The sequence below is a fragment of the Nothobranchius furzeri genome, chromosome 5, assembly GCF_043380555.1.
Source record: "Nothobranchius furzeri strain GRZ-AD chromosome 5, NfurGRZ-RIMD1, whole genome shotgun sequence".
Classification (NCBI taxonomy): domain Eukaryota; kingdom Metazoa; phylum Chordata; class Actinopteri; order Cyprinodontiformes; family Nothobranchiidae; genus Nothobranchius; species Nothobranchius furzeri.
In genome coordinates this window covers 39,348,144-39,360,627 of record NC_091745.1, presented here as the reverse complement: position 1 = coordinate 39,360,627, position 12,484 = coordinate 39,348,144, and the positions used below count along the sequence as shown (strand labels likewise).

Genomic DNA, 12,484 nt, shown 5'->3' with positions numbered 1-12,484 from the left:
TTCACCCCTGAAGACCTTGACATGCAACTTTTATTACATCCAAAGCAAAAGCTGTATGTGAATCCAATAAAAACATTTAATTATCCACAAAAAACTAAGTTTACATGTTAGAGGAGCACCTTGACCTGTTATCGGAGCTCTTATTCAACAGTCTCACCTTCATCAGGGTCAAAACGTTTCTCCTAACCCTCCCTTCATTCTGTCCCTTCTCTCATCAAAAACAACTTCCTGTTCTTAAAAGCCAACAAAAACACACACAGACGTTCATCTCTCAATCTGAATGAAAGTGAGAGGTCAAAGGTCATCCTGTTTTTTTCTCTTTTGATGTATTTTACAGAGATTATGTAATTAAATGGATGCGTGACCTACAAATCTTCTCCAGAGTTTGTAGATAACAGACATTTCTTCCTTTGATGTGACTTTAACCCTTCCACTGTCCTATTGGGTGACCCAGCCAGGGGTGGTTTATCCCTTGAGGTCCACGTGGCAGGGGTGAGGCAGTGCTCACTCCTCACCCCTGCCACGTGGATCCTGCTCAGTGGTCAACATTCCTCGCGGCGTCACTCAATAGGACAGTGAGAGGGTTAAAGTCACAAAATCGTACAAAAAACTTGAATAAAACATCTTAGCCAATCAGAAAAGGATTCATTTAGTTGAAAAGTCCACTCACTGTCCTCCTCCGTCTGAAAGCTGACCTCCCTGCCCTCCTTCTTGCCCTCCGGGTTTGCCAGCGACAGACGGACGTGGATGCCGTGGTACGGCGGCAGATCACGAAGCGTGAAGCGTGAGGAATTGTTCTCCACGGCCAGACACTCGCGCACGGTGGTGTTGTGGCCTCCGCCTCCTCCTGCCATGGTGTAGCGGTAGCACAGGGACACTGAGTAGGTGTGGCAGCGTGTCAGGTTGAACGCCAGATTCTCCCACTGCAGGGACAGCTGCCTGGACTGGACATCTGAGGCGACGAGGCCTCGGAGCGGACGCATGGGCTCTGGGAGGGACAGGGAGAACAAGGGAGATGAAGAACACACAACAGCTTGCAAATAATGAAGTACTGTTATGCCAGGACTACCCTGGCAGTTTTTTTTTTTTTTTAGCGGTTGGTCTTGCACAGAGGTCAGTTAGCTGCCAGCGCAGCACACCCACATCCCCGATGGCGGAGCAGGAACTCGTGCCAACTGCACTAATTAATAGGACAGGCTGAGTTGGTGCCGTTCTCCCACCAGTTCCCTCCTCTGTGCCACTGCACAAGTTTACTCTCCAGTAGTTAGAACTCTTCGCCTAGAGGTTTAATCCCCCCCCCATCACACCACGCAGTGTTACACAAGGACGTTCACTTCTACGGTCGCTCTAGTGTCGGGTCACAGTGACGGCACGTATTTTTAGAAGTGAATTCTGCTCACAGACGAGTTAACTCGTACTTATTCTGACTAAATGAACAGCAGCTCTGTCTGTGACCCCCCCTCAGCTGACTGAGAGAGCCTCTATCCACAGAGGCACAGACCAACCAGTGTTCAGGAGGACGTCCGAAGGCAGAAGTTAATCCAAGGACATCCTCTTTATCAATGGAGGCTTTTATCAGGGGTCAGTCAACGCCATTTTGTCAGACAATGCGCCACACCGTCTGAATTATGACTTTACTCTCGCCATGGGCCGGTTTGAGCGATGGGCCTTGGATGCAGGAAATGACAGGAGAGATAAGGAGTGCAGGTAGAGATGAGTGGAGTTTAAGGTCGCTGGTCAGTTCGTTCTAGTCAGAGTGGCGACGCTTGGCACGGGGAGTTTCAATAAAGCAGCCACCGCACCACAACCGGATGGATTTTAAAGCAACTGCTTCTTCCCGATCCCCCCACCACCCTTTTGCCGGCTGCGGTAGAGCTCTTGAAATTTTATGACACTTCCAATCTACACCGAAAGCCTTGGGCGCTCATCAGCTTTCTGCTTTAATTTGCTGTCACGCGCCTCACGCCGGATGAAAATATGAGCCGAGCATTGATCTGGACCTCGCCCGCGCTAATGTGACGGTAGATGAATGAGCGGGCTCGGTAATCACAAAGCGCCGGACCGCGCCGCGCCCTCTGAGAGATGTAAATGCACCATTGTTCATTGTCCTAATGGTGCAGTTGATAGTCTGCACAGTTTGAGAGCTAAATAAAGAGAGGCATTTAACGGCAGAGTTGATGAAGCACCACCGAAGAAGCCACAATGTGCTCATTATTGGGCTTTCTCAAAGTGGACACTCATGCCAACTCCTTCCCTCTGGCTTCATCCTATTTGTCTGTATCCCACAAACACCCCCCTATGGCACAAGACCTGCAGCTGTCCTAGTGAGGCTGCAGACCTGCATGAGAGACTCGTTTATACCTGTGCAACGTGGCTGCATCGCCCCACGGTCAAACCTCCAGAGCTCTAAGTGCTGGTGGGATTTCCAGGCTGCGAAGGGATTGTTCCCGCATGGAAGCGTTATTTTTGTCTGGAAATTGTCCAGTTGGGTCATCAGATCAATAAAACACAGAAATGCCTGATGGTTTGGCCATTTTTCAGTCCAACAAAGCACTGAATAATGACGTTTACTGGTTAAAAACCAGTGTGGACCCCCCAGTAAAGGGCTGAGGTGGTTGAACTAACTCCCACAATCACGCCTGGTCGCAACCAAGGGCCAGCATCCATCTTTGTTTACAGGAAAAGGAAGACAAACGTTCAAAGTAAAAAAAAAAAAAAATCAAGAGTCAAATATTCATGCAAAAGATGAACTTTCATGTTAGGATGTGTCATTTAAGATGTGGGCTGGCTACTGGGCCACTGGGATGAGTTTAAAGTGAACACATGAATATTAACTTGTCATATCTTCCTCTACAGCAGTTATGTTTTACTGTTAGTAATATTTTACCAAAGGTCATCACACCACTTAAAAGAATCATCACTAAAATCCAGAAATCCAGCTGTAAACATCTCAGAAATAAAAGATTTGACGTAACGAGTAAAGCGAGAATAGACGTCTAACGGACACGCTTCAGCGCCGACATGCAGCTGACGCACAAAGCCGAAGTCTCGTTTGGCCGCAGGTTCTTACATTCTGAGTTGTGGACATTAGACAGAGATTTTATTAAAAATCACATCAATGTTCTGGTGAACAGGGATCATCTGAGCAGCTTGCATGAGGAGGTTGGAGAACGAAGCAGCCAAACAGTCACGCTCTGCCTCTCCACCTCCGAGGTGGAAAAGGTCAAAAGTGAATTTATCACCGATTATAATCAGTTTTTAAGCAAGAACACAATAATGCCTACTCTGGTTTAACACTGAGTATAATTTAACAGGAGGATCTGTAAGGCTAGTCACATGACTCCAGTGCATTCTGGGATTTGAAGCTTGGTTGAAACTAGACTTCATTTTTTAAACTATTGAAGCAAAAGAAACATCAACTTCACCTAAAGCTCATACAGCTCAGAAGAGACTGCTGGTGAAATGATGAATGACCCGCACCTGTATAGCGCCTCTCAGAGTAAGGACTCCAAAGCGCTTTACACTACAGTGTATCAGTCATAACATTCATCAATAATTCATCATATCATTCAGACCTGTACACAAACTGGTCAAACTGGCAGTTTCCTCAGAACTGAGTTACCGTATTTCCCGGACTATAAGCCGCTACTTTTCCCCCACGCTTTGAACTGTGCGGCTTATAATGAGGTGGGGCTTTACTGAAGATTTTCCTTCACCTGCCACTAGGGGGTGCTTTAGCAGAAAGTGAAACAGGTGGAAGTCAAAAGTGGAAATGGAAGAAAGTGCTCATTTTAATTTAGCACATGCAAGCAGCCGGCACCACGAAGAATTTGTTCCAAATCCATACCCCCTCATCATGATAACTACATGCATGAGTTCATATGATGCCACATTTAAGTTGAAGGCCATGGATCTGGCAGTAAAGGAGGGAAACGGTGCTGCCGCACATAACCCTGGCATGAATTAATCTGTGGTTCGGCGCTGGAGACGGCAGCGGGAAGAACTCATTCAAGCCAGCTTCACCCGGGGATGACGACAGCGACACGGACAGCGACACTGACATCGCCACAGAAACGGTTTGTGACGAAGCTCTTCTGAGGCTGTTCAACTCCGACACTGAAGAAGAGGACTTTAATGGCTTTAGAGCGCAGGAGGACGATGAGAGCGAATGACTTCTTCTGGTAGGCAAGTGTGTGTTATTTACTAACCAGGCATGTTTTGTGTGCAGTTTTTATTTTCTAATCATCCAGGGCTTATTAATGCTGTGTCAGCGCTGTTCTTTCCTTCTAAACATGCAAATTACCGGTAATAACGTGTCAGTGCTGTTTTTATTTTATAACATCCAGAAATATGAATGCTATCAGTGCTGTTTTCTTTTCTAACATTCGCCCGTGTTTAAAATTACTTTTGTTGAATTAAAACAACAACGAAAGACCTCCGTGTAGCATCTTTCTGTCTAATTATCTCATGTTATGGCCGTACATGAGCTGTGCGCCGGAGACCTGCATGTGGCTGCTGCGCCGCGGCTTGTATTCGAGTGCGGCGTGTGTGTAGAAAACCTTTTTTTTGTTGGTGCGGCTTATATTGAGGTGGCTCTATAGTCCGGAAATTACGGTAGTCTGATGAGCAAACCTGATGAGGTTTACATGAGAATTCAGTCGCGGCAAAGCTGATTAGGTTGCAAACCCAAAAGTGGGAAAATCCTCAATAATCTCCAACATTAACATAACCGCATTTGAGGATCAGCACGCATTTCTAAAGGAAAATGAAAGAAAAACAGGGTTATCGCTGCAGGTTTTGTGGCCATATGACAACCAAACACCAACACGTGGGTTCTGACGGATTATCGTCCTGAAGAGAACGTTCAGCAGGAGCTGCTGCTGCACGGCACTCTTGTGATGGCAAAGGCAGGATCAAGAGAATTCAACTCCACAAAAACTTTAAACATCGATGTGTGTAAAAGGTATTTGTGTTATTATTTAGACTTCTATTATACTTTTCAAATCATAATACTGTAGAGATGTCTGGAATGATAGCAGCGCGGGAACAGGAAACAAGTAAAGATGCTAGTAGAACTTGCTAGCAGTAGCCATGTTTAAATGTAAATCACTTGCATTTCTATAGCGCCCTCTATGGTTAGGGTTAGGGTTACAACACAACCAGTCATTCACCCACCCATGCACACACACACACACACTGATGGTGATGAGCTACGTAGCTACAGCTGCCCAGGGGCGCACTCACAGAAGGCTGCCAAGCGCGTAGATCTGTCAGGATTTTCTAATCCATCCATCTATTTTTTTATCAGAAGCTAATGTAGGACATAGGCGTAGGAGACTATTTTCATGTTCAGCCTGCACGAAAGATCCAGAGTGACCAATTTAAATCAAGAATAATCATAAAAAATTGGGGTTTCAGTGTCCCAGACCTTTAAGGAGCAATAAAAAGTAAGCTAAAAGAAAGTCCGTGACAGTGCACAGACTGCCCCCAAAGCCCATTTATAATGCCGTAGCGTTGTGAAAAGCACATGATTGCGCCACATTCGGACCACTTGTGAAAGACCAAAGGCTCCCTGACGCCGCCTCAGCTTTGCAGCAAACTGGAGGCATTGTTTTATGAAAGAGGCTAAAGAATGACCCGCCAGCACATGCAGCACACTCGAGGTGCTCAGGCTCTAAACGGGCTGCACCACCGTCTCCTTTTAACAGACCAAGAGGATTATGGGCTGGGGCTTTCCAGAGGGTTCAGTGACCCAGCAGCAGGTGGAGGCCCATTAACATAGTTTAGGGACCACCTGCTGGACAAACGCTCGCCTCTCCTTCGCGATTCACTTGAGGGGCTTCGAGCTGTGCTAATGCACCGTGCTGATAATCACTGCAATGGCTCATCAAGCACAACTGGATGGCCATCAGAGCCAGGTGGAGATCGTGTTCACATTCACGGCCATTAGTTTTACAGCCTCCCACACCAGGACAGCTCAACTCCTTGAGTGTGCAACTCCGGCTAGCTGACACGTTTAGGATGGGAGGAAATATTCGGCATGACAACTGAAAAGGGAGATTAGTCACAGGGGTGAGACGAAGCTTCTGGACATCTAATCCCTTCTCTGTTCACCGGATAATCATTACCTCCCTGAAATCATCCCATCATCGTACTTCTGTGTGTAAACCTAATCAGGCCGGCAGCAACGGGAATGATGAGGCTTCAGCTGAAGAGCACGGGGTCAGCCGAGGAGGCGCAGACCAGATGGTTAGCTTGGTGGTTTAAGGGAGCTCTGGGATCCCCTTGGTGCAGGAAGTCTCCTTGAGGGTCAGGAGGGTCAAACAAACAAGGTAGAGGAAGTTCCTATTTTTATGGAGTTTTTGGTTTTGTGACTAACAAAACAAAACCAGGCTATAGGACTGCAGCAAACTCCTGAAAAGATGCTGTAGAGATGCAGGTGATATATTTTGTTTCTGGAACTATGCTGGCTAACCCTTCAGTAGGAAGCTGCTCTAGGACAGAGGTCAGTAGGAAGCTGCTCTAGGGCGGAGGTCAGTAGGAAGTTGCTCTAGGGCGGAGGTCAGTAGGAAGCTGCTCTAGAGTGGAGGTCAGTAGGAAGCTGCTCTAGGACGGAGGTCAGTAGGAAGCTGCTCTAGGACGGAGGTCAGTAGGAAGCTGTTCTAGCACGGAGGTCAGTAGGAAGCTGCTCTAGGGCGGAGGTCAGTAGGAAGCTGCTCTTGGACGGAGGTCAGTAGGAAGCTGCTCTAGGGTGGAGATCAGTAGGAAGCTGCTCTAGGGCGGAGGTCAGTAGGAAGCTGCTCTAGGACGGAGGTCAGTAGGAAGCTGCTCTAGGACGGAGGTCAGTAGGAAGCTGCTCTAGGACGGAGGTCAGTAGGAAGCTGCTCTAGGACGGAGGTCAGTAGGAAGCTGCTCTAGGACGGAGGTCAGTAGGAAGCTGCTCTAGGACGGAGGTCAGTAGGAAGCTGCTCTAGGACGGAGGTCAGTAGGAAGCTGCTCTAGGACGGAGGTCAGTAGGAAGCTGCTCTAGGACGGGGGTCAGTAGGAAGCTGCTCTAGGGCGGAGGTCAGTAGGAAGCTGCTCTAGGACGGAGGTCAGTAGGAAGCTGCTCTAGGACGGAGGTCAGTAGGAAGCTGCTCTAGGACGGAGGTCAGTAGGAAGCTGCTCTAGGACGGAGGTCAGTAGGAAGCTGCTCTAGGACGGAGGTCAGTAGGAAGCTGCTCTAGGACGGAGGTCAGTAGGAAGCTGCTCTAGGACGGAGGTCAGTAGGAAGCTGCTCTAGGACGGGGGTCAGTAAGAAGCTGCTCTAGGACGGAGGTCAGTAGGAAGCTGCTCTAGGACGGGGTTCTGCAAGCCTGCAGCTCTTTGTAGGTTTCACCAAGAAATACAGGAAATGATTTAGTTATTTCACAACCATGGAATTAAATATAAAATACACCGTATTAAAGATTAGTCAGTGTGCTCTAATGGTTTATTAACCTGCATGACGTTTTATGGACAGTGTCAAAAACTGTCTTTATTTCAAGCTTTGGTGTGTTTTGCAGCTCTGGACAAATGTTACTTAGTTTAAAAAGCCAGAAATGGTTCTTTTTTTAACTGGAGGCTCACTTTGTCTTTTTTATTAATCGAAGGTCAAATAAAAACTTTGGATGATTAAAAAAGCTGATTTTTTTTTTGGTTTTGCAAATGTCTATTTACCAGACCACGCCGGAGTCAATCTGACAGAAGCGGACACCTAAAGGCATCACCCTTCAGTTACACACAATGTTAAATAGATAAGGAACAGCGGAAGAGAAAGATCATTCCACCCTCCGAATGAATCTAGCGCTGCATCTAAATGCACCGTTGAGCGGTTTAGCAAACACAGCAGTATTACTTTTCCCACACACGGCTGAACAAGCTAATGTCACAGCGGCTGGAATGTAAATACATCATTAAAGTCTGAGTTTAGTGGCTTCCACAAACACTGACAGCAGCAACTGTAAAAGCAATTTCCATCCATTGTGAGTCCTCTTCAGTCTCTCTCTCTACCTCACACACACACACACACACACACACACACACACACACACACACACACACACACACACACACACACACACATGCAATCCCTCCTCCTCTGCCTCCTCGATGCCTTTTGTTATTTTTTCATATTGTGAATTTATCTGATGGTTGGGGACGGCGGTGCAGGCAAGGTTGGAGCACTGTGAGCTCGCTCACAAAGACTGATGAATGAGGGGTGTCGCTGGCTGTTGGGAGAGGAGAGTAGCTTCAATATATCATTGGAGAGGAGGGCAGGGAGGAGCAGGGTGGGAAGATATGTGGAGGGATGGTGTGTGGCGGGGAGGGGACCGTCGGGCACGCAGAAGAGTGATGGCCGAGGAGGTCGCAAAGCGACTGCCTTGGGGAAACAAAGGCTCTCCTTTTCTGCGCGTCGCTGACTGTACGATCACACATTCAGGCGGGGCTAATAGCTGCCTACATCCTCTGTGTGCATCTGCATCAGCTGGGAGTGTTCTTGTTCTGTGCTTATATTTAGAAATTAGCACGGACGTAGCTGCAGTGTTATCCTCTTTGGAAGAGGGAGTGTCTCAGAAACTAATGACAGAGATGTGAGAGCAAAAGGAAGAGCATCAGCAAATGAATAAAACAGCCTTTTTAATGGAGACCATAAAAACAGCACATATGGAAATTATTGCAGGGTGAAAACCTGATGCACCAAGCATCAGGTTTGGTGGGTTTTTCTGTGTATTATTTAATTAATGTTGCAAATGTTATATGTGCAAAAGAATGAACATCCCTCAGCAGTTTAGCTGCTTTTCAGCTTCAGCAAAATCATGATGCACGATTGTGGTCAGAGGTCTGGCACGCGGCTCTAGGGAACATCCAGAAGTCCTCGCTTTGTGTGAGACAGATTATTCAGTTCCAAGTGGTGCCGCGTTTGCGTCGGTCCGACAGCAGACGGTCTAAGATTAAGCCACACTTGCACTTTTTCACAAGTTCTGGACGTGCCTGAAACTACTGAGATACTGGGGGCCTAGTTTTGATGCACCCTCCAAAATGAGAGGGACCGCCCAAACCCTTTGATCGCTTTAGAAATGGTTGAGGTGGATTTTGTTTTTTTGGACACATGCCAGTTGGACATGATCGCCTTTTGTTCCTTATTGGCTCAGAGACTCATTCTGTCCAGGTGGAAACTCATCAGCCACCGTACGGTCACGGGCTCAGTGACATCACGACCCGCGTCCACCTGGAGAACATTAGACACGTTTAAAGGGCTCAGCAGAAATTGTAATGGTATTTGGTCATCGTGTATGTTTTATTTTGAAAATGTACCAGTTGATAATTTTTTCTGATTGTTTCTTTATTTTCGTTTTTATGGTAGATGAATTTTTACGTCTAGTTTTGGTCTTATTTGTTTTTTTATTTGTCTTGTTGAGTTAGAGCCGGTGTAACGGGCTGGGTGCTGCTTCTAATCGGTTCTGTTTAAACATATTAGTAGATAGATTAATAAAAAGACCTTGTTCAAAAAATAATAATACGACGCACACGACCAAAAACCATAATCCTTCTAGTATCTTCATCTTTCTTTCAACAAATGCAACAATATCCAAACCACAAGACACGATACGTCACAACATGATCCTCACTCTTTGATATTTATTGTGATATTGTGGGGAGGCTCACAATAACAGGACTCACAACATACAAGGCTTTGACCGGTCATTCGTAAATTTGTCATTGACTTTATTAAAATGATGTTTTTATAGTTTTTCTGCTGAAGAGGCATTTTCAGAGCCTTTATACACCCCACCACGGTCAGGTGGACGTGCCTTCACAGGGAGTGAGGCTAACAGCGGTATCCGATTCAAAGTCATCAGTTCAGCAAACACACACGTGTTTAGACTGAAAACTCCCACAGAGGCACTAAAACACACACACACACACACACACACACACACACACACACACACACACACACACAGAGCGCTGACCGGCAGGTTCTCCTCACACCGTGACAACTCTACTTTTATGATTTCACAGACAAACCCAGAAACCTCCCAGCCTCGTGTCTAATTCGTTAAACTTTCACATTTCAATCTTCCTGAGAGGAAACCAGAGAATCGGGCTGGAGGCGAGCTCCTGCAATCATCCATCTGTTATCATTTAAAAAAAGCCTCAAACCAATATTACCATGCAAGCAGCAATTAAAAGGCTCGCTTTCAGCCTCCTGCAGCTCCGGAGTTCAGAGAACAAGGGAGATAACAAAACGCGTCTTTCCTTGCGAGATACGTCCTCACAGGGACTGAGTCAGAGTTTTGTCTATCAGCTCCTCTCTGATTGAATTTTCAACAGATCACCGTGACAGATTCGTCCCCCAAATGAAAGACTCATTTTGTTACATAAGTTCCAGGCCGCCAGGCATCGCTAGCCGAGCTGAGGGATCTTTATTAGACCGTCTTAATTACATGCAAAGGAGTCATATTTATGAGACGTATTTATAGGTACAAGCCATATCCTATTAAATTCACTGAGCAGTTCTGGTAAAAGAGGATCGTCTCAGTGTCTGTACCTTTCGTTTCTGTGGTTTCTTTTTCAATGCAGCAGCCAAAACTCAGCAACTCCCTCCCTGGATAAGTGTTATTATCTTCATCGATGCCCCGCTTCCTTTTCACAAAACCCCAACTAACAAACAAACAAAGTCCCTGCTTACTTTAAGAATGCTGTAATCCACCCGCTTCTTAAAAAACAGAGTCTCGACCCCTCTCTCCATAGCAGCTTCAGACCCATCTCTAAACTTCCGTTCATCTCCCAGATCTTGGAAAAGGTTGTGGCTAAACAACTCACAGCTGCTCTTGATGAACATAGCATCTATGATAGCTTCCAGTCAGGTTTTCGTAGAGCTCATTCGACTGAAACAGCTCTTCTTAGGGTCTCTAATGACCTTCTGACTCACAGTGATGCAGAGGACTGTTCTGTTCTGGTCCTGCTGGACCTGACTGCAGCCTTTGACACTGGTGACCATCACCTGCTACTGGAGAGGCTCAGAGACTAGGTAGGCCTATCAGGATCTGCTCTGGAGTGGTTCTCCTCTCATCTGTCTGAGCGTTCCTTCTCTGTGGCCGTCTCCAAGTTTAGGTCCTCTACCACCTCCCTTACCCATGGTGTCCCACAAGGTTCTGTGCTGGGGCCTCTGCTCTTCCTCCTCTATCTGTTTCCTCTTCAGCACATCCTGAGCTCCTTCAAAGGAATCTCCTACCATCTTTATGCAGATGACATCCAACTGTACATCTCCTTTAGGCCCCATGAGATGTCTAAGCTGCAGCTGTTACACACCTGCTTAGACTCTATCAAAACCTGGATGGCTGGGAGCTTTCTTCAGCTGAATGAAGATAAGACTGAGATCCTCATCTGTGCCCCAGACAAGCTGGTTCCCAAAGTCAGAGACTCTCTTGGTCAGCTTGCTTCCCACACCAAACCTTCCGTCAGGAATCTTGGTGTGACCTTTGACCCAGCTCTCACCCTGGATTCTCATGTCAGTTCTCTTGTTCGCCCTTCCTTCTTCCATCTCAGGAACATTGCTAAGCTGAGTCCCATTCTGTCACACTCTGAACTTGAGACAGTTCTCCACACCTTCATCTCCTCACGCTTAGACTACTGTAACTCTCTTTTCACGTGTCTGAGCAGAACCTCCATGAACCGTCTACAGGTGGTTCAGAATGCCTGTGCTCGGCTTCTGACCAAGTCCTCCAAACACACCCACATCACCCCGCTTGTCCTCCAGCTTCACTGGCTGCCAGTCAACTTCAGGGTTCATTTCAAGATCCTGGTTCTGGTCTATAGGGCCTTACATGGACAAGCACCATCTTACATTGGTGATCTTCTTAGTCCCTACACCCCCAGCAGGTCCCTGAGGTCCAGTGATCAAAGCCTACTGGTTGTGCACCACCAGGCTAAAGACCAAAGGTGACAGATCATTTGCTGCTGTGGTCCCCAGACTCTGGAACTCTCTCCCCCTGAGCCTGAGATCAGTGGACTCAGTGGTCTCCTTTAAAAGCAGCTGAAGGCTCACTTGTTCAAGCTGGCTTTTGTATGACCTTCTTCACCACTCTCTCTTTATTCTGCTCTCCCCACCTATTCCACCTTCCTCAGGATCCACTGATTTCCCTTTTTCCTATTCACTCTCTCTTTCTTAACATTTTTTTAATCACAATTGTCTACTTTTTTGCAAATTTATAATGTATTTTTAAAGATTTTCTAAATTTTTTTTTACGTTTTTACATTTTTTGTTTTTGTGAAGCGCCTCGTGATTTTTATCTTGAGAGGCGCTATAGAAATTATATTTTCTTCTTCTTCTTGAAAAAGAAACAGTACGATTTAGAGCCAATGCAGATTAAAGCTTTCCTGCGGGGGATTTATGTTTCTGCAGAAAAAAGGAATCGATCACACACAAAAAAGTATTTTGTTGAGCTTCATTGGTTTT

General features: G+C 46.5%; 1 protein-coding gene across 4 annotated transcripts in view; it reads right to left on the bottom strand.

The window, feature by feature from the left end:
- The window catches only part of ptprub (protein tyrosine phosphatase receptor type Ub), a 337,198-nt gene that overhangs the window by 88,001 nt on the left and 236,713 nt on the right, over positions 1-12,484 (bottom strand). For all 4 annotated transcript variants that reach the window (XM_070551690.1, XM_070551691.1, XM_070551692.1 and 1 more), the window contains exon 8: positions 671-988. In XM_070551690.1, the coding sequence (XP_070407791.1) occupies positions 671-988 (318 nt within the window). The remainder of the gene's footprint in view (positions 1-670; positions 989-12,484) is intronic.